This window comes from Rhinoderma darwinii, chromosome 5 (genome assembly GCF_050947455.1).
Source record: "Rhinoderma darwinii isolate aRhiDar2 chromosome 5, aRhiDar2.hap1, whole genome shotgun sequence".
Lineage (NCBI taxonomy): Eukaryota > Metazoa > Chordata > Amphibia > Anura > Rhinodermatidae > Rhinoderma > Rhinoderma darwinii.
In genome coordinates, this window is record NC_134691.1 from 33,784,523 (window position 1) to 33,807,086 (window position 22,564).

Consider the following 22,564-nt stretch of genomic DNA (forward strand, 5'->3'; position numbering starts at 1 on the left):
CCATAGCCTAAAGAAGCTTCGTTTTCAACTTCAAAAAACGGCTTGAAATCAGTAGCTGTTTTCCCTTGAAAACAGCTCCATAATATTCAGCCACTTCTTTTTGTACATGTGAACTTACCCTTAGGGCTATGCTGGGTCTATTCACACAATAAAGTAAAAACGGTTGTAAAATACAGGGCTCTTTTCAAGGGAAAACAGCCTCTGATTTTCAGACATTTTTAAAGCATCAAACGTTTTTCTATTGACATAATGAAAAACGGCTCCAAAAACGGCTCAACAAGTGACATGAACAGTGAGCGGTCCTCAAAAGGTTACACTTGTAATGTATTAGCATACTTATATATGTTAATAAATTATGATCTTTGTCATTATGACACAGGCTGTTGTTAGGGAGTTCTTAGCATACCTCTGAACTTTCAAGTATTGAAAAGTCGGACAACTCATTTGTCATGCAAAGTGCACAGTGGCAAAAAAACATTAAGCCACACCTCTAACCTCTGCCCAATCCTTGTTCATTCACACCTAGTACTGTCTAGCCAGTATAATGACCTCATAGTGCCCACACACAGTATAATTACCCATAATGCCCTTAACAAAGCATCATGCCCCCATAGTGTCCTCTCACACAGTGTAATGCCCCACAGTGCCTCCCACAGAGTATAATGCCCTTATATTGCCTCCACACAATATAATGTCCCCGTAGTGCCCACAACACACAGTATAAAGACCCGTAGTACCTCCTCACTCAATATAATGTCCCTATAGAGTCCCACAAAAGGTATAATACCCCCATAGTGCCCCCTATACATAGTATAATGCCCGTGTAGTCCTACCTTACCTTATAATACTTCCATAGTGTCCTCACACAGTATAATGCCCCCATAGTGCCTCCACATGCAGTATAATGCCCACATGGTGCCCCAAAAAATGATAACATTAATATTCATCTAGCCCCATTCTCACGATGAATGGAGGAGATCCCTCAGGTCTTCTCCGGTCTGTTCTTTGTGTGGCTCAGCGCGGACAGGCACGATGATGTCATTGCATCACTCCTGTCTAAACCGCTCACTGCAGCTGTCACAGGGTGAATGGTGGAGCAGGCAGCTGACAGCTCCTTTCTCCACCTTTGGTTTCCACTGTATCTGCAGGGAGGTTAGTGTGTTTTATTTTGCATGGTGGAGCTAGGAAGCCTTCCAGATTAAATGATTGCTAGCACTCAGAGAACAAGAGGCAGGACAGCCCCGTTTTCTGTTGGTTCAGAAACACACAAGCTGCTAGCAATCATTTAATCTGGAAGGCTTCCTAGCTCCACCCTGCAAAATAAAACATATAAGCCCATAGTCTTGGGTCCTAGTGAGTGAATGGATGCCATGACTAAGAGCACTTGCCATGCTTGAAACGCATAGGCGCTTAATATCCACCTACTACTGCCTTGATGCCCATATGCACCTGACATCGAATTTTTAATCTTTTGATAAAATAAAATTGGGAATACGTTCCTTTTGAACCACATACCTGCAGTGCTGGATCAACTTTCTTCACACTTCTATTGTTTGCCGTGGACCGTTGCGGAGATCCGAGTGAGGCAGAGGTGTCAGGCGCTGGACTGGTGAGCTGGAGGTTTCCTCCCCCCACTCTTGTTTTTTCCCACACATCCCATAGATGCTCGATCAGACATCTGGGGAATTCAGAGCCTGGCAACACCTTGAAAACTTTGTCATGTTTCTCAAACCATTTCTGGACTATTTTTGCAGTATGGCAGAGCGCATTATCCTGCCGAAAGAGGGCACTGCCAATAGGGAATAACGTTGCCATGAAGGAGTGTACTTGGTCTGCAACAATGTTTAGGTAGGCGGTATGTGTCACAGTAACATCCACATGAATGCCAATACCCAAGGTTTCATAGCAGAACGAGATTCAGAGCATCACACTGCCTCTGCCGGCTTGCCTTTTTCCCAAAGTGCTTCCTGGTGCCATCTCTTCCCTAGGTAAGCGATACACATGCAGCCGGCCATCCACATAATGTAAAAGAAAATGTGACTCATCAGACCAGGCCACCTTATTCCATTGCTTCATGAGCCAGTTCTGATGCTCTCGTGCCCATTATAGGCCATTTTGGCAGTGGATGGGGTCAGCATGGGCATGATCCACTATGTGTTTTATGACACCTTTCAATCAATTTGTGCTACAGTAGCTCTTCTGTGAGATGAGACCAGAAGGGCTAGCCTTCCCTTTCCACGAGCATCAATGAATCTTGGGCGCGCATGACCATGTCGCCCGTTCACTGGTTGTCCGTCCTTGGAACATTTTTGGTAGGTACTAACCACTGCATGTCAGGAATGACCCACAAGACTGCTGTTCTGACCCAGTTGTTTCGGCATTACAATTCGGCCTTTGTCAAAGTCGATCAGATCCTTATGCCCATTTTTCCAACCTCCAACACATCAAGTTCAATAACTTTCTGTCTAATATAGCCCACCTTTTGACAGGTGCCATTGAAACAAGATAATCAATGTTATTCACTTCATCTGTCAGTGGTTTTAATGTTAAAGGGGTTGTCCAGTCCCAAAATGTTGATGTCCTATCCCCAGGGTAGACCATCAATATCTCATCTGACTCTCGGCACCCCCACCAATCAGCTGTGTTGAAGGGGTTGCGGCACACATATGAGCACTGCTTGGCCTTCATTTCCTTTTGCTGCTCGCACTATGAATCGCCGACACACTTGTCGGTTCACAGTTCTCCCATTGAAGTGAATAGGACAAGGCTGTAATAATGCGACTACAAGTGTGTCAGTGATTTATAGTACGAGCAGGTATGGAATGAAGGGGAAGCTGTGCTCTTATGCATACCCTTCGAAACAGCTGATTGGCGGGAATCCTGGGAGTTGGACTCCGACCGATCAGATATTGATTGCCTATCCTGAAGATTTACATGACCGGTATACATGACCCAGGAAAGCTGTAGCATGGAACCTGCCCCACATATGTCGCTTCCTCCTAGTGCAGCTTCACCAGGGGTGAAGAGGGTTAGCTATTCACCCCTGATGAAGCTGTACTAGGAGGCAGAGAAACACGTGGGGCAGGTTCCATGAAAGGACAACTGTGCAGGAGCACATAAAATACCCAGCTTTCCCGGCTATCAAATGGCACAAGGTAGGTGGAGGCCCAGTTACATATGTTGCACTGAGACACAGAAACTTCGTTACACAGCCAACTAATAAAGTCGTACTTTGTGATAGATTTACTAATGTGCATATCTAGACTCCTTCCTCGTTGACTTGGTGTTATTTTTTAGGAAATCTTAACACTTTTAGAATCATTTTTCGTCTTGGGGCTTAACACATTTTAATGAATGTGTGGACAATTTTTAGCAACCTCTTATTCTCTGGATGTGAAATTTGTGTCTGCACAAAACATATGCTCTGTTTAAAAGGGTCACCGTGTCCAAAAAATTATACAAATTGGATTATTTTCAAATGGAGAAAAAGCTTTGTGAAATTAATGTGAGCAATGTCCAAGTTTCGAATTAGGTATTCAAAGATAACAGATGCCAACATATTTTTCAGTTTACTACGAATATAATCAAATTGGTGATTTTTCATGACAAATTAAATTGGTATTAGGAATCCGGTTTTTCTTATGGTGGATCATATGCTAAACAACATAGGAATACAATGCTCGTCATTGTGATTCTATCTACTGGGTCATAGGGAGCTTTCCCTAGTGTAAATCGTCAGATATATGGTTTATATCCTAGCAATCTTAATACAATGTTGATGCCAATAGCGTACAGTAGCACTTAGAGTTGTCACCAGCTTGAGAGACAAATTCAGGAGGCCAGAGAGACACATTTGGCTACCAAGCCACTGGTTGGGTAACACAGATGTAAGTCCTTACAGCCGATCAGGTTGACCTCCAAGCCTGGATCGTAACAAAATGTGGCTAAAGGAAAGTGGCACTCCAAATGCTGGCTTAATCCAAATATTACGTTTATTCACCTATAGTAAAAAGACCACTATAGGTGAATAAACATAACATTTAGATCAAGCCAGCATTTGGAGTGCCGCTCTCTTTTTATACATATAAACTTACATACATATACATCTCTCTTACATACATATATGTATGTATGTATATATATATATATATATATATATATATATATATATATGTATGTATAAAATGTAACATTTTTCATCTATAAGTTATAGATTTATTAAATATTTATGTTTTTTTACAGCTTATCAGTTACGTATTTGCCAATCTCCGCCTCCTGTTCCGAATTCAGAAATACTGGCAGAAGATGATGAGTTTGAAATAGGTAACCTGGTCTTTTAAGTATTTCTAACATAACATCAAGAGGGAATTCCACTCGCCACCATACAGACATGTTGGAAAAGGCCGTGCATAAAGGAAAAGGTGTCCCATAGAAAAGTTTTAAAATAGGGTCTCCTTCTGGCGCTGATTGACACATCCCACCTCTAACCTCCAGAGGAAACTTCCTTCTTGCTTGCTCCCCATATCTTTGCCTTAATCCTTCGGTTGATTATACACTCCCATGTTTGCTAATTTTTTAGAACCTGACAAAATTTTAGGGCCTGCTCGTTCTTTTTACCTTTGAAGATAAGGAATGAAGCCATCCTGGGCTAGGCCCCCGACTCTCCATATCAGCTATATAGTCTCTCTCTATGGTACATATGCTCGTTAATTCTGAATCTGTGCATTGCGCATTGAAAACTCTGTGTAGACGATTTTGAAAATCTTTGAACAGCACTGAGGGTGTTCAGATCACAGAGTATCTAATCCATTAATTTTGGACATCAGTCGTGGTGCTAGCAGATGGAACCATGATAACAATATTTTTTTCTAAAATATTTCTAGGACATGGCAAAAATAACTTAAAGTAGAAATTCAATGTTTAAAAATAAGGGAAAATATGAAAATATACAATTTGTCAAAGAAAAGAAAACCTCTGGCAGTAGATATTGTCTCTCTTTTCTGTCCGTCTCGTACAAGCCCACTCGCAGCTTGATGTTGGGGGTGCAACCTTCCTAGCACTGCTGGATCTACACAAAATCCAAAGTGGTTACCACTGACAGGTACTAAGCAGGTGCCAAGCAGGTACCCAAACAAGGTCTGATGTTTGACTAGAATTTTCAACTGGGTAATTACATAACAAATAATGACAATGGTATTGGTGGATGTAGACATGGTTTGGTAAAATGGTGGCATTTGGGCACTTTGACATAATGTAGGACTTTTAAATCAGAATTCTCATTTTTTCATTCCTGGAAGCTTTCCCTTATCATATCTTCCAAACCAAGTTCCATATAAATTTAACTTGCACAGGTAGATGATCACAGGTTCAATGTTATTACAGTGGAAACAATTAAACAGAATGCATCATGTTATATTGTTCTTTTCATATACTTATTTTCTTCTCCTGTAGGGGACATCATTCATTATCAGTGTGTTCCTGGTTTTACCTTAGTCGGCAATGACATTCTAACCTGTAGGCTGGGGGAACGGCTTCAGATGGATGGATCGCCTCCTTCATGCCAAGGTTTCTACATAATTTTTTATGACTACTATAATTACTACAGTATAACCTTGCCCACATATGCAAGTCAGTGGTAAATTGCATGTCATGTTGTGACTCAGTAAATGAATACACCACAATTAGGAACCTATTTCATAAACGAGTTAGTAAAATATTATTTGCCAATCATTGCACACAGGATAATAAAACAGATGTCTTTTCAGATAAGCATATGGTCCTGTAACTTGTTAACAAATGCCACCTTGAAATCCTAATAATTATTTTGACACGTCCAAGGAAAACTTGACAGTAAAGAGCAACATATTTTGTTTAATTACATCATAACAATTTGCAGCGCACATGTTGAATAGGATTTGTTTAAGAAAGGACCAGACTAAAAAATTTGTATAAACATATGTATACTTTCGACAAGTATTTCAGTTGAAAAATGATATACTAATACTTATGTTGTGGCTTCCGTTCATAATGGAAGCCACAACTCTCTGCCGGATCCATCGAATGATGGATACCACTGGCACCCAATGGACCCCATTGACTTACAATGGGGTCTGTGGGATTCAAGCATCGTGTCCATCATTTTTATTGTAAAAACATGCGTGAACAGAGCCTTAGTACAAAGGTGTGTCATGTTTAAGCACACAATACACGTGATATAGCTGTTCAGCTGAGAGATATTTCTCCCAAATCCACTAGCAAAGCGGGCATGATTATTATTTAAATGGCTAGAGGTGAATAGGAGGTTTACATCTTAACTCCTGTGGAAAGCCAACATGCCCGATCCCTCATTTTCTCAATATCTTCTGTCAGGAGACAATCGAGAGTCCTCCATGCACATAAGAGCTTTGGTGTACACCAGCTGAATTTTATCTCAAGTGTTATGCCAGGTTTACTCTGTGAAGGGGTGGCATATAAAGTTTTAGAAGGAAAGTTTCTGAAAGTTAAATAGTTTAGGTTCATTAACTCTGTCATATTACACATCTGTGTTGTATGGATCGCAATACTGTGCTCATTCCTTGCTATGGGCCCATACTGTACCTTATTGTACTCCATATCAAAGAGGCACCATATGGCATATTCTTTCACAGATGACACATATGTTGCATTGCTGTAGTGACCTGGTTATAACCCATTCTTTTTATAATAAAAATAGTAAACATTTGGAGTAGTCAGGGAAGATGATGGAAAATGTTTACCAATTGCTTTGCTCCACTTTTTTGTCGTACACAATTTGACACTTGAGCCTTAGACCTCATGCACATAGACATATTCTTGAACCATGGCACACATATCCAAAATACAGTGCCAATACAAAACTATGGACTCATTTTGTACTTTCATACAACAGAAGTTTTTTTCGCATGAATGTCATATTACGGAGGTAATTTCCTTCATGCTTCTAGAGAAAAATATGGTCGCCCATGGAGGCGGCACATGAGGTTGCCTAGAGGTCTGTATACTGACCATTAGGCACTCCATGTTCTGCTGTACAGTGCCCGGGTATGCAGAATTGCCATGTGCATGAGCCCTTAAAAGCTATGTCCACGTTTTCAACCAATTTTCTTTTTTTGTTCCAATGTATCTTAAATGAGAAAACAAATCGACTTTTCAATTTTCTAGTCTGATTCTGCATTCAAATCGCCATTCACCTGTCCCTTACTAAATATATGTTAGTAAGAAGTAGGAAACACATGGAAGCGAGTATGACTACAAGATAAGAATATGGAGGGTTTATTTGTAGTCTGTTACTATGGAGACACATATGTCTACATACATAGCAGCTGTAGACACAAAACGATAATTGCATTGGAACGAAAAAAATTGGTTACAAGGGCTGACCTTCCCATTAATATGTTACTTTCTTATAAGAAAACAAGAAAATTTATATCACTATCCACTTACTCTTTTGCAATGCTGTGCAGAGATAGCCAGGAACAATAATTAAATTAATTATTATCAGGTGTAATATTTTCTGTCACCACAGATTTACCAAACACTACAATATCCTGACGAATCACAAAAAAAAATGATTGGATCCGATTAAATTATAAAATGATTTTACATTAATATAACTTTCCTAAGTGTGAACAGCTGATGCTATAGCTACAAGTGTGTTTATTCATTGTGTGATCCATAAATACCTTATAATTAAGTATTATTTTTGCAAGAAGACTTATACCAGGACCATTTATATTCTGCAGTCAATTAGCAGTGGATTAATATGTTAAGTTGGCAGCACAAACTAATTACATTATTTTGTTTATCTGATAATCTTGCTACATTTTTCACAAAAAGGTTCTATACACAGTTTTGAATTAAGGCCAAAATATTACAGAGGTCAAAGCAATGGCAAGCAGATTGGAAGCCGTACAATTTATTTCTAGCATATTTTTAAAAAATTATGCTAAGATATTACTAATTTTATTGAAAATATCTTTTAGCACTTCAAATTAGATGTAAGAAGGTGTTAAAGGAGTAATCTGAACTGTAAAAACCTCTTTCAGAATGCAGCTGCCCTGCAATCATTTGATCACTGCAGATCTGGCTGCTTAAACCACCAGCGATCAGCTAATGTCTGCAGAAGGAGAAATGGAGTTTTACATGGCACCAATTCTAATGACTGGGCAATCATATAATACATGGCTCCTGCGAGTTCTCCTCTTTCTAGCTGCTCTCTTCTCTGGTTAAAATAGGGGTTTCTGAGCAGAGGACCCCCTTCTGTGATTCATATGGCCCGAAGGGGAGGATTGAGACTGAAGAGGGTTTAGACTGGGGTTCCATAGGGCACTGGAAGATGGAGAAGATGTAGATATAATTGAATGTGGTGATTGTTGGCACCAAGAAACCCAGGCCACTGGGCAGGAGACCCTTGGCAGATGATTCTGGTGCCAGGTGCTAGCATTACCACTGTCCAAATGTCTCCTGGTTTAAAGGACTTGGCACAACCATGTATTACATAGTCACCCTGAAGTGACCGCTCCTAGATTCCCACAGCAATATCAGCTAAAAAGAGATTGTTCTAATGGGACAAACCATTTAAATAAGGTTGTGTTGAAAGCAAACTTGGTATCTGGTGTATATTTATTAAAATAACACTAAACCTAGAAATTAATGATAAAGGTAAACAGGAGATAAACTTGCCCACACTGAAGATTTTCTGCATGTTCCTAAAACAAACAGTCTCGCAGAAAACCCACAAATAACACATGGGTTAATTTCCTGCTCATCTGTTCCATTTTGGCTAATGAAAGACTAAAGAGGTGGGGCATAGCAAATAGGACAGTGCTTAACAATATGCATGTCTTACTGCAGGCAGAGCAAAGGGGAGACTCCTGCTGCAGCCAGTTGTCTTACAGCCAAACACAGGATTGTTAGAAGGAGAGCGTAAATGACAGATATCCTGGGACACATAGATAAGAATTTTTAATATGTTTCAAAGTATTAATTGCAAAATAAGACAAAATAGATCAAAGGAGTAGAAGATATTAAGGGATAATTTTTTTGTACATTTTTTGTCTTTAGTGTTCTTTTAAAACACCTTTAAAGTATATATCTGTGATACTTGTAAAGATGCAGAATATCTTTATATTCCATAATTTATAACCTCATTAAACTTGACTGTTTCTATAGCTTGGAGGAAATATGCCAACCATAATCTATTGCTCATTTCTCTTATTAGTTTGTGACCACTTCAGGCAAGCAGTTGAAAAGTTTGATATATTGCATAAGAAAAATGACAAATTTGTTTCTAGTTCACTGACCTGTGACAGTTCATTTTACATCTAGCTTAAATTAAGAAGTGGTATTTCATAACATTCATCATTCTCTTAAAAGTGCCAAAATAATTATAATTGCCTCTATTAGTTTAAGCCTGTGTAACAATACTGATAAAATAATATTGATAACAATATTGGAATAAGGTAGCAGATTATGTGAGGCCATGTTCACACATTGAAAATTGGTGAGGATTTAGGTACAGATTTCACCGATCCTAGCCATTAGCCTAATTCAGTGACATAGGATGGGCAACGCGTTTCAACGCAGGACATGCGTCTTCGTCAGGCCGAGAAATAGGTACCTATTTCTTGGCCTGACGAAGACGCATGTCCTGCGTTGAAACGCGTTGCCCATCCTATATCGCTCAAATAAATCAGCTTACCAGCACTTATCTGCCTTTTCTTCTCATTGAGGAGCGCTTTCCTAAAAAATATCCAGTTTTTAAAATATACATATTTTTTTAAATATATAATCCCTATTTTCCTGCGGCTCAATTCTCTTGATGCCGGTACCTGGATACGGAAAGCTGCAACCTGGTTACTAAAATGGCCTTTTACATTAAGCTGTACCTGCCAGTACTAGCTTTTATGGGTCATCTTGCACCAGTTGGCGCTGTGTATATTTTTCTCGCTTCAGATAGCCATTAGCCTGACATTCATTAGACAGCCGAGCACCCACTCTTGCTGGCACAGGTGCAGGGCCTAGTCTAAGTTCTTTAGTGGCCACCGTAAAAAGGCATGTTGGCGCTCATTAAGGGGTTGATTTTCAGCCGACAGAACATTTTACTTAGCTTGATTCTCCTCTTCCTCTTGATTATTGAGAATATAAACAAGTTACAATGAATATGCACCCTCGAAAATTCTAAGGCTAGGTTCATAACTTTTTATTCTGTGAGGACATGTAAAGAGTGCCTCTGAACATATGCCCAAGAAAAAGTATACCAACTATAGTGACCAAATGTATGCCAAAATGACCCTCCTTTGGCATCTAACTAATGATAGTAAATATGTACATTAGATGTGTAAAAAATTTATATTTCCCAAAGTATTTGCTGACTGTAGTGCCCAAGAATGGTTTTAACCTAGCCTTAAAGACATTGTTTTTTATTTCTTGTGTCACAGAGTCTTAAATTTGCTCATGATGGCTTGGACACAAGATTTGGAAAAGGTGGCATAAAATTGGTTACTACAGTCATTCACCTCACATATCTCAGATATCTTCTATCCTCGAAATAATCATGCAAAATAATAAAATATTCAATATACATTCTTTCAAAAAAATCATGGGAAAATCCAACCCCTTCAAATAAGGTTATGGTCATTGATAAACATCTTAAATTTTCATATATTTGCATTGCATTTTAATAGTGTAAAAACACAGAAACGACAATGCATTCATAACAATACACACAGATACTCTATAGGAGACTGCCAAGGCAACTTGATCTACTTTCTTTCTAAAAAGAAAGAATGGAAATGTGTAGGATTCATTTCAGCAGAAAAATAGTTACTTATGACTACTTATGACCTATGGCTTATGGCTTGTCTAGAAGCAAGCTCCATTTCCACAAGATATCTGCTGATAGGATTAATCACCAAATAGCATAAATAGATAAAAAGATTTCAGCTATGTTACATATGCATTACCAGAATAATATTTACTCCCAACCCTTTGGACTTTTTCCTGTATTATAGTGTAATAGTCTTGAGTCACAATGGATTTAGATCTCTACAATGGGATCTGAATTCATTACTGTTTTTAATCCAAAAATGATTGAATGCATAACACTTTACCGCCATTATTATGACAAATCTAAATCATTACTGAAATAGCTAGTTAGCTATAGAAGCTACAAAATGAGTCAAATGGGGTTTACCTGTGTGCAGTCATTGTGGCACACTTATTAAATGATATGCATCAGAAAAGAGGGAGAAAATTAGTTACATAAATGCCTACAGGTCAATAATACCTTTTGGAACCATTGCACATTCTACGTACCACCATACATTGTCTGTGCATACAACTTTTTAATTTGAATGATTGCATGAGTCATTATCCTGTATTTTATATGGTACATTGGTCGAAGAGATTTTTTACATTGGGCATACATAGGCATAGAGCAATTGTACGGTGTGCCCCGAAGCTACTTATGTATATATATGTTAAGCACCTAATGTTATGTTATGTAATGCAACTATATTTGTATTAGGAGAAAAGGTTATTTTACATAGAGCACTGTATATTTTGTACAGAAGGGGCTCTGTGAAGGCACATTAGCGTCAGAGGTCAGATGTGGCGTGCGACCCCTTTAAAAAAATGGGAGGAGCCTAGTCTTTAAAAAAAAGATAGTGACAATAGATAGTGACAATTGGTGAGTGATGGAGGAGAGAAACAGAAAAAGTGATGTGTGTGGGATAAGAGAGGGAGAAAGAAGTCAGTACAAAGTGGGTGGATTTGCAGAGCAGGGCGTGAGCCACTGTTGGATAGCCGGGCAGGGCGAGAGCTGCCAGTTGAGATTGCCAGGTAGGACGCAAGCTACCAAGTGACTGATCCATCAAAAAGACTGTATTGCTAGGCTGAATGGTGTATCACTAGCTCAGCACTTCATATGAGAACAAAGATCCCCTGCGCCACAAGTTTAACTTGAGACTGAACCATTAGCAAACGCGATCTTCCGTTCTCACCAGTTATATCAGAAACTGCCAAGTATAGCGCCTATTTATTAGTGAAACCGTCAAGCTTATGTACCAAATTTTGTAACCGTGAAGATTGTGCCTCTGTTGGATTGAGTAAAGTTCAGTTCAGCATCTTATACCCGTGTCGTCTGAAGTTCTTGCTGTGCAATTTCCTCACAATAACCATCCTAAACCCTCTCCCACCTGTTACACATTTACCTCTTGCTGGTTCCTCTTCAGCTCTGCCATGAAATATGGAAAGCCACACACAGGCAAATAACTCATCAACACCATTGGACATCTGCATTTCCTAAATTGGGTTAGGTAATGCACCTTTCCAATAAAAAAGTGAATCATTTTTCAATATCTCCTTTTAAAACACTAAACTTTAAGAAACTTATCATATCTCACCAAGCTTCAGTGATTTCTTATATCCCAGCCACTACCTTGCTCTTGGTCTAATTATTATAGCTATAAGGTCCACACTTAGATTTAAGGGGTCATCCAGGGACCACAAATTTGAAAAATTGCTTTGCATTCATATTTTTATGTAAAAATAATTCACTTACTAATATACTTTATTTAAAAATTTGGTACTAAATGGTGTCGTTCAAACCCGGTGAACTGTGAAGTCCTGGAGCTTTTCTAATATTGATGATCCGTCGACATGGCCCAACGTGACTGAGCGCTTGCTTCCTGTCCTGTTCGTGTCAGCGTGTTATCAATGGCATGACCGCAAGGGGCTGTCACACTGCCTATTGCTGGAGTTCCCGAGCAGAGCATCAGCTAGCGCTTTGCTCGGGACTCCAGCACTTCTCCCGACATTTGGCCAGTGACTTCAGGGGTTTCCTATAGCTGGAGTTCCTGAGCAGTACTGCTGCCGACGTCACTGTCCATATATGGACAGTGACTTCAGGGGTTACCTATCGCTGGAGTCCCCGAGTAGAGCATCAGCTGATGCTCTGCCTGGGAACTCCAGCACTGCTGCCAACTTCACTGTCCATATACAGACAGTACACAAAAAAATGGCAACAGCACACTGCGAACACTAATGTAACCTAAACCGCTAAATATAAATAAATATGCATTACATACTAAATCTACTTACAATTGGGAGGTCCCTAGTGCACATTTTGATCAAAAAGTGTTTGCCCACCTGCCACAACAAGGCGTCCTCCATAGGTGGGGACCTACTTTGCACATACACCCAGAACTAGGACTAAGCCTACATATATCTGGGGATGGAAGTAACCAGCATTAAACTAATTAAACTCACTCAGGGCAGAATGGGAGGAGTGCAAGAACCTATAGAGGATGCCTTGTCGTGGCAGGTGGGCAAACACTTTTTGATCAAAATGTGCACTAAGAACCTCCCTATTGTAAGTAGATTTGGCATGTAATGCATATTTATTTATATTTAGTGGTTTAGGTTACATTAGTGTTCGCAGTGTGCTGTTGAAAAATGTTTGTGTGCGGTATTTTTGCAGTCACAGGTGTTCTTGCACCTGCATACAAGTTTTGTGTCATTTTGTTGGAATGTGCTGTTTGTGTTTATGTGATTCATATACGGACAGTGATGTCCTTAGCAGTATGGGAGTCCACAGGCAGAGCATCAGCTAATACTCTGCTCGGCGACTCCAGCACTGCTGCCGATGTCACTGTCCGTATATGGACAGTGACTCCAGGGGTTTCCTATAGCTGGAGTTCCGGAGCAGAGAATCAGCTCATGCTCTGCCCATGGACTCCAGCACTGGGCAGTGACATCGGCAGCAGAACTAGAGTCCCCGAGCAGCTCATCAGAGCTGCGTGCTCCGCACGGGAACTACAGCTATAGGAAACCCCTGAAGTCACTGACCAAATGTCAGAAGTAGGCTGGAGTCCCGAGCAAAGCGCTAGCTGATGCTCTGCTCGGGGACTCCAGCAATAGGCAGTGTGACAGCCCCTTGCGGTCATGCTCTGGGACTCCAGCTATAGGAAACCCCTGAAGTCCCCGTCTATATATGGACAGTGATGTTGGCAGCAGTACTGGAGTCCCCGAGCAGAGCATCAGCTGATTCTCTGCCTGGGGACTCCCATACTGCTGCCGACGTCACTGTTCACATATGGACAGTGACAGTGATGTTGGCAGCAATGCTGGAGTCCCCGATCAGAGCATCAGCTGATGCTCTGCTCGGGAACTCCAGCTATAGGAAATCACGGAAGTCACTGACTAAATATCGGGAGGAGTGCTGCAGTCCCGAGCAAAGCGCTAGCTCATGCTCTGCTCGGGGACTCCGTAAGTAGGCAGTGTGACAGCCCCTTGCGGTCATGCCATTGCTAACACGCCCACGAACAGCACAGGAAGCAAGCCCTCAGTCACGTGGGGCCGTGTTGGCGCGTCATCAATATTAGAAAAGCTCCAGGACTTCCGGGAACAGTTCACCAGGTTTGAAAGGCACCATTTAGTACCGATTTTTTAATTAAAGTATATTAGTAAGTGACTAATTTTTACATAAAAATATGAATGCAAAGGCATTTTTGGTCCTCGGATAACCCCTTTAAAGGGAACCTCTCAGCAGCATTTCACCTATTAAACCAGCAGTAAATATCTAGTAGAAGTGGGTGAAAAATCATTTTCATGTAGCCTATATTTATCTTCTAAGTAGCTCTGTACCTTTAGTATTCAGTTTTTTAGTGCTCCCGTGCCGTGTGCTAATGAGCATAAAAGAGTCATATCTTCATTTGAAAAGAGTCATATCTTCATTCCTCAAGCCTTCCTGAGTTAACCCCCGCCTTTGATTGACAGCTCCTCGTCTCCACCCAACACAAACGAAATCCCGCGCTTGCGCATCGATGTCCTGTTTTGATGCGTGCGCACAACGGGACACCATAGCGGTGCATGAGCAGTAACTAGATTTAAGTCCCAGACAAAGCAGGGAAGGGTGTCGGACCATACATGATGGGCGCATGCGCGCTATCTTAGATGAGATTTTGGCATTAAGGGCGGCCCATTTTTCAGCGATGGGCGGGCATAAGAAGAGGAACAAACGAGACTGCCCTATTATTACCATAAAAGGCGCAAAATGTTTGCAGATTATTATTTAAGGTCGGAGGAGGAGTTTAGGAGCGGGGATAATGGCAATTAACTTTAGACAGCAGCGACCAGCGAAGGGTGAGGAGAGTTCAATAGGCGAAATGCTGGTGACAGATTCCCTTTAAAGTTTAAATCTTTCCCATTGTTTTGTACCACAGGTGCTCTTAAAAGTGTCATGAATGCTATCCAACATCCAGTTTGGGGAAATTTAGTGCAATTAAGTCTTATAATATAAGACACCTCTTCAAGATTTATGACTTAAGAGCATTGGCTCTTCATTGGTGATGTCTTATCAAGTTTATTCCTGTATAGGAAATATAGATGAAGCTTCCATATTGCTATTCAGGCACAGACACAACTGCATACTATGTGCCCAATGGAGATGAATGTAGAGAAGAATTGATCCAGCGCTGATGGTAAGTTAAAAGGGAGTCCCAAGGTGTGAGTAGTCAGGGCTTGAACCTGAGCCTACGCGTTTCGATCGCAGTCTGCGATCTTAGTCATGGCAAATGAGTTTGCCATGACTAAGATCGCAGACTGCGATCGAAACGCGTAGGCTCAGGTTCAAGCCCTGACTACTCACACCTTGGGACTGCGTCTCCCTTCTGTTTTATGCTTTTTTCTCCAATAAACATGGGACTCCGGTTTCCCTTTTAACTTACCATCAGCGCTGGATCAATTCTTCTCTACATTCATTGCCTTACACCGCGGGCCGTCGCGGGGATCCGACTGACGCTGTCTGGAGACGCACACTGGTGAGCTGGAGGTTCTCTCCCTTTCTTCTGCCCAATGGAGACCTAGTATGTTTCTGTGGATAGTGGCAGCAGAAATGGGCAGTTCCTTTTATATGTACATTATTAATTCAACGACCAGTGGGTTGTGGATCCACTGGGCTACTCTACCAGTGAGAGTAGTGGCTAGTAGGGGATAAGAGGATACAGGCAGGCAGCGGGTAGCTGGTCACGGGTGGACAGCAGGCAACTGGATACAGGCTAGTAGCAGGTTACTGGATGCAGGCTGTTAGATTACTGAATGCAGGCTGATAGTGGATAGCATTAGCAGACAGGATACAGACTGATAGTAGATAGCAATAGCAGACAGGATACAGGCTGGTAACAGGTAGCAATAGCAGACAGGATATAGACTGACAACTGGTAGCAATAGCAGATAGGATCAGGTGCATTCAGAAACCTTTTCTGGAAAACTCTAGGTTGTTCCAATATTGTTCAGAATGGGTATGTCCAGTGAAGCTGACTAATATACCTGGTGGTTGATAGGGATAGGCTGGGGATGGATTTGTGTGCGCACGCTGGCCCTATAAAATACAAGCAGTGAGAGCACAACACGCCTTATGGGCAGACCCAGCAACACCGGCAGCAGAATGAAGTGCATGGGCTGTTTTGCTTGTTAGGAGCAGTAGTACGCCAAACAGCATAGAGTGCCGGTGTTACAATTAATAAATGAATTGTTGACTTTTTGATGATGAATTTACTTTAGTACCAACTTTATGCGCTGAGTGTTGCAGATCTTATTTTAACTGATCTGTATGTAATACATTTGTAAGAAAAAAATAAATAAAGAGTTTTAGAATCTGAATATTCGATTTTACTCTTAAAATAAGATTAAATATAAATACCAGTGTTAGAATCTAATTTATTTAGAAATTTTTATTTTCTTTGTTTGTTTTTAATCATTGTTTTTGTTGAGTGTAGGAGAAATACATCAAATAAACATTACACATTGTGAATATAAGATGATGAAAATTATATTAATTGAGAATACAGTAGTATCAAATCCAAAATCATCTGCGAATATTCCATCTTACAGATTCTCGATATAAGAAATGGCAATAACAAAAGAAAGCAAAAGTTAAAGAAAATCTTTTAACATGATAAAGAGAAGATGACAAGTATACTTTAGTTCAATTTGGATTGGATATATATGAATACCATTCCATGCAACATACATTATAAGGACAAAAGTATTGGTGCACACCTTTTAATCATTGAATTCAGGTGTTTCGTTCAGTCCCATTGCCACAGGTGTATAAAATCCAGCACCTCGCCATGCAGTCGCCTTTACAAACATTTATGAAAGAATTGGTAGTTCTAAAGAGCTCAATAAATTCCAGCGTAGTACTGTAATAGGATGCTACCGCTGTAACAAGTCAGTTTGTGAAAATTCTTCCGTCCTAGATATTCCACAATCAAGTGTGAGTGTTATTATTTAGTGGAACAGTTTAGGAACCACAGCAACTCAGCCACAAAGTGGAGACCATGTAAAGTTATTGGGGAAGGTTGCCAAGCAGCTGCATGCCAGCCTTACATCACCAAGCACAATGCAAGCGTCGGATGGAGTGGTGTAAAGCCGCCGCCACTGGACTCTGGAGCAGTGGAAACGTGTTCTGTGGAGTGATGAATCATGCTTCCCTATCTGACAGTCTGATGGACGAGTCTGGTTTTGGCAAATGCCAGCAGAACGTTACCTGCCTGACTGCATTGTGCCAACTGTAAAGTTTGGTGGAGAAGGGATAATGCTATGGGGTTGTTTTTCAGGGGTTGGTCTAGGCCTCTTAGTTCCAGTTACAGGAAATCTTAATGCTTTACCATACCAAGACATTTTGGACAGTTGTACCTTCCAACTTTGTGGAAACAGTTGTGGGTTCGGCCCTTTTCTGTTCCAGCATGACTGGAACAAGGAAGAACTTGACTGGCCTGCACAGAGCCCTGACCTCAACCCCACTGAATGCCTTTGGAAAAAACTAGAACGCAGATTATGAGCCAGGCCCTCTCATCTAACATCAGTGTCTGACCTCTCAAATGATCTTCTAGATGAATGGGCAAAAATTCCCAAAGACACACTTGAAAATCTTGTAAAAAGCTTTCCCAGAAGAGTGGAAGATGTTTTAGCTGCAAAGGGGGACAGGGATTTAGAAAAGGAGTTCATAAAAGCTCCTGTAGGTGTAAGATGTAGGTGTCCAAATACTTTTGTCCATTTAGTGTATTTGGAAAAGGTGTGATCTTGCATGTTCTGTTATAAAGGATTAATTTTGTTATGGGGAAAATTCAGCCTGATATTCCATTGTTTAAATAATTTTTGGAGGTTGTTAAGACTACAAGCAATGAGTTTTTTAGATAGACTATTATCATTCATAGAAATAATTATCTCTATGAACGGAGGTGGGTTAGGGTTCTTCCAGAATTTGGCAATCTTAGATCTGGTAGCAATTTTTTGTGTGGCTGAGAACGGATTGTAATCGTAAAGGAACATATCCAAGTTTATTAAGAGAAGATTTTTGCAAATTTGTTAGAATTATTACGTGGGCACAGATTTGAAATAGAAAATGTCCAATCGCTTTCCAAAAAAAATAATCATCTCTCCCACCAAATATTTTTCCTATTTGCATTGCTTTCATTGCACACCAGCAGTTTGACAGAAATGTTAATTTGAATTACAAATAAAAATATTTGTTATTGAATTTCTAATCTATATAATGGGTCAATGTGTAGAAGGGTTTGACTCCTAAAGCGACCCTCTAATTCACAGTAAACATTTCACTATACATGCAGAATATATAGTTGACATACACGGTACCCTCTTTTTCAATGTTTCTTCCGTGGATTGTAACTTTTCCAGTCCCAACTTCATGTATATAATATAACCTCCAGCGTCTCAGAATATCCTATGCACAGTGTTTTTGGTAGTCTGAGATACACCCTGATCTCAGAGTGCTAATGTTTATCATCAGCCCTGGATCGTCCAAGAACGGGGGGGGGGGGGGGGGCGTGTCTCAGACTACCAAAGTACACCATGCACGGGGTAGTCTGAGAAGCTGGTGGTTATTTTACATACATGAAAAGCAGACTGGGAATGGGATACACTGCGCCAGCAACATTGCATAGGAGGGCACCACTGTTCAGTGAACATTTTACTGTGAACCAGACTGTCAATTTAAATGTTCACTAACTTTCAAGCAACTTATGCTAATCTCATAGTATAATTGTTATAGATCAACTTTGTAAGATACATATTGTTAAAATGTTGTTGTTTTATCCATGCAAATTCTGCAGGAATTTACTGCCACTAGATGTCTCCTTTCCTGTAATCTTCTGTAAACTCTTGTTGTCAAGCAAAATCCATCCCTAGTTACAGACATACTGCAGAAAGTGTGTGTGTGTCTCTTCACAGCCTGTCAATACAATTCTATGGAGAGGGGAGGGGGAGAAGGAGGAGGAAGCAGGGAGGGAGAGAGGGAGTCAACAACAGGCACAATGCATACAAGTTTATGGAGAAATAAGGGGGCAGTAGGAGGATAAAACAGGAGCAGAGTGAGAAATAAACAGACACACTGCCCATACAAGTCTATGTAGAGAGGAGGGGAGCAGGAGGAAGGAGTAAGATAAGAGTTTGAAAGATACGGACAGAGGCTGCAGCTTCCTGGTAAGTCTATTATCTCCCCCCAGAGCTGGATTCTCAGCTACACTGCTCATTACTGCTATATAATCTCCTCTATGTTGCTGCATTTTCTATATATGTGATAGATAGGGATAGGAGAGCAGGATTCTCCTCTTCTATGTATATGCTGTGTATAGAAGACATGATAGCAGTAGGCTCCACCCATTATTTCAGAGAAAACTGAGAATTAGAGATAGCGCCTGCAGAGGGGAAAAATGCTAAACATTACATATACAATTCACATAATGGCCAAAAATAGTGTTATTCCTCATGTACAGTACACACATATGACAGCTTATTCTGAAAAGTCACCTGAAAAGTTAGGTATGCGTTAAAGAGAAACTTAAACCTGAGAGAACCTTTTAATATAGGGTAACCAAAAGATGTGCAAATACAAAGATACTAGTTGGTGCATCAGAACCCACCACATGGCCCATAGTTCCTCTAATCGGGGCAATAGGTAGAGATGTATTCGAGCTGCATGATCATTTTTGTTCATGAGGTGTCTTGGCCAGTAAGAAGAATCCAAGACAGCTCAGTGAGATCTTTATATTATCAGATTGCTTGTTATGATATTCTGACTACATATCTCTATTATCTGGATACATTATAAACAGCAAAAAAGCCCAGCGGAGTCATCTCATATTAGGGCATAACAGATATCAATGCCTGATTTTATAAAACATAACTTCAGAGTACATGTGAAAACCATAAAGAAAATATAACTTATAGCAAAAAAGTTGTAGGAGGTATAATCCTATAAATTTAAATTGTCTGAAGGTAAAAATCCTTCTTGGATTTATTATTATTCATTTCTAATAGTACTATATAAAACAGCTGCAGCCTGAGATAAACTTTCCCTTTATAAAGACTGAATATTCACTGTCTTTTGCAGTACTCTGCCCAGCCAATGAAATGCGTCTGGACTCGACAGGTATCATACTAAGTCCTGGATATCCTGACAGCTACCCAAACCTTCAGATGTGCGCGTGGAGCATTAGCGTGGAAAAAGGATACAATATAACCTTAATCTTCGAATTCTTTCTTACTGAAAAGGAGTTTGACGTGCTTGAAGCCTTTGACGGTAATGAAACATTATGTCATTGAATATTATTTGATGCTTTTGTTCTTTTGATGACACTTTTTACAATGCACTTGTCTTTTCTCTGAATGTTTCACATGTGCTAATCTGCAAATTTAATTTGGAACAGGACCAAACAGTCACTATCCAATGCTTATATCCTTAAGTGGGGATTATTCATCTAGTTTTAATATAACCAGCAGTGGTCATGAAGTTTTTTTACGCTGGTCGGCAGATCATGGAACCAATAAGAAAGGATTCAGAATACGATATATAGGTAAAATATTTATATGATTTCTATGATGTATTTAATGATTTTACTGTTGCTTTTGTTTGCTCTCATTTAGAATAAATGTCATGATATTATGTTAATGTAAAGTGACAACACTGGACTGTTTAGACTCTTCCTTAAAATAACATTTATAGATATACAGCAGTCCATTTAATATCTTAAATATCTCAGTTATTTTATTGATTTAATTTAATGAAAAAATGCACCAAAACCTACATTTATTTCATTTCAATATTGAGGACCCCAGGTAGGAAGATGATAGTAGGGGAGAAGGGGGTCGGATTGAAGCATTCAAAGCTGAGTTTTCATTTTTGTCATGAATATTAACTTTAACTTCATTTGTTCGACTTTACTTGTTAATGGCTATGTATACCTTTGAAAGGGATTATTTTTTTTAATAAAAAGGTCAATCATTGTGTTTGGTGAAACTTTTATATTTAGTTTTAATTAAAAAAATCACTTTTTGAGATACAGCTGCTCTGTATTCTGTATACAGAGCAGCTATATCGTGCATTAAATCCTGGTCCCATCAGATCAGCGGGACTGACGGGTTCAGTGTCAGCGGGTCCACGCAGGATCCACCTGTAATCTATCACATCTAAGTTATGAACTTAGATGTGATGGATAACAGGTGGATCCTGCGTGTCAGAGGCACGCAGTGCCCACTTTCACTGAACTCGTCAGTCCCGCGGACCTGAGGGGAACAGGATTTAGATCACGATACAGCTGCTCTGTATACAGGATACAAAGCAGCTATATCTCTAAAAATAACTTTTTAATAAAAACTAATTATAATGTTGCACCAATCACACTGACAGACATTTTTATAAAAAAAATAAATCAATTTTAAAGATTTAAGTAATACATGGACAGAGTAATTTGAGAGAAGAATGGCATGGACCTGGTCATTGTCTAATGGGGACATATCCATTAAAGATTTGGCCACTTATCCTTCAAGATGATTATACTAAACTATTTTCTATGGTGTTCTAATGTAATGATTAGTTATAAATTGAATATTTTAAGTCTTAATAGATGTCCCCAAATTATTTGGGAGAAATTCTGCAAAACTCTTAAGAACTTATGGCTTAAAAATTGTTTAATGGGTGTTCTCCCTATGATGATCCCTTTTTGAAGTGAAGCCAGCCCAGTGATGAGATGATCCCAGCAGGTTCAGGTTCTATGTATGCTGCAGTATTTTATAGTATATGAATGGCCATGTAAGGGTATGTGCACACACACTAATTACGTCCGTAATTGACGGACGTATTTCGGCCGCAAGTCCCGGACCGAACACAGTGCAGGGAGCCGGGCTCCTAGCATCATAGTTATGTACGATGCTGAGTCCCTGCCTCTCTGCAGGACAACTGTCCCGTACTGTAATCATGTTTTCAGTACGGGACAGCAGTTCCACGGAGTAGCAGGGACTCCTAGCATCGTACATAAGTATGATGCTAGGAGCCCGGCTCCCTGCACTTTGGTCTGTCCGGTACTTGCGGCCGAAATACGTCCGTCAATTACGGACGTAATTAGTGTGTGTGCACATACCCTAATACAAGAACAGCCCAGGTCCACCAGAGCAGGAGTCTCTGTTACTTAGCCACTCTCCACTCTGACTCATAGAGGGGGTTCTATGCAGGGGACCCCCTTTA

At 40.1% G+C, this 22,564-nt stretch overlaps 1 protein-coding gene across 6 annotated transcripts in view; it reads left to right on the plus strand.

Annotated features, from left to right (window-relative positions):
* CSMD3 (CUB and Sushi multiple domains 3) overlaps positions 1-22,564 on the plus strand; it is a 1,175,227-nt gene that overhangs the window by 991,660 nt on the left and 161,003 nt on the right. For all 6 annotated transcript variants that reach the window (XM_075825814.1, XM_075825808.1, XM_075825809.1 and 3 more), the window contains 4 exons: positions 4,243-4,323; positions 5,452-5,565; positions 20,435-20,623; positions 20,751-20,897. In XM_075825814.1, coding sequence (XP_075681929.1) covers positions 4,243-4,323; positions 5,452-5,565; positions 20,435-20,623; positions 20,751-20,897 — 531 coding nt within the window. The remainder of the gene's footprint in view (positions 1-4,242; positions 4,324-5,451; positions 5,566-20,434; positions 20,624-20,750; positions 20,898-22,564) is intronic.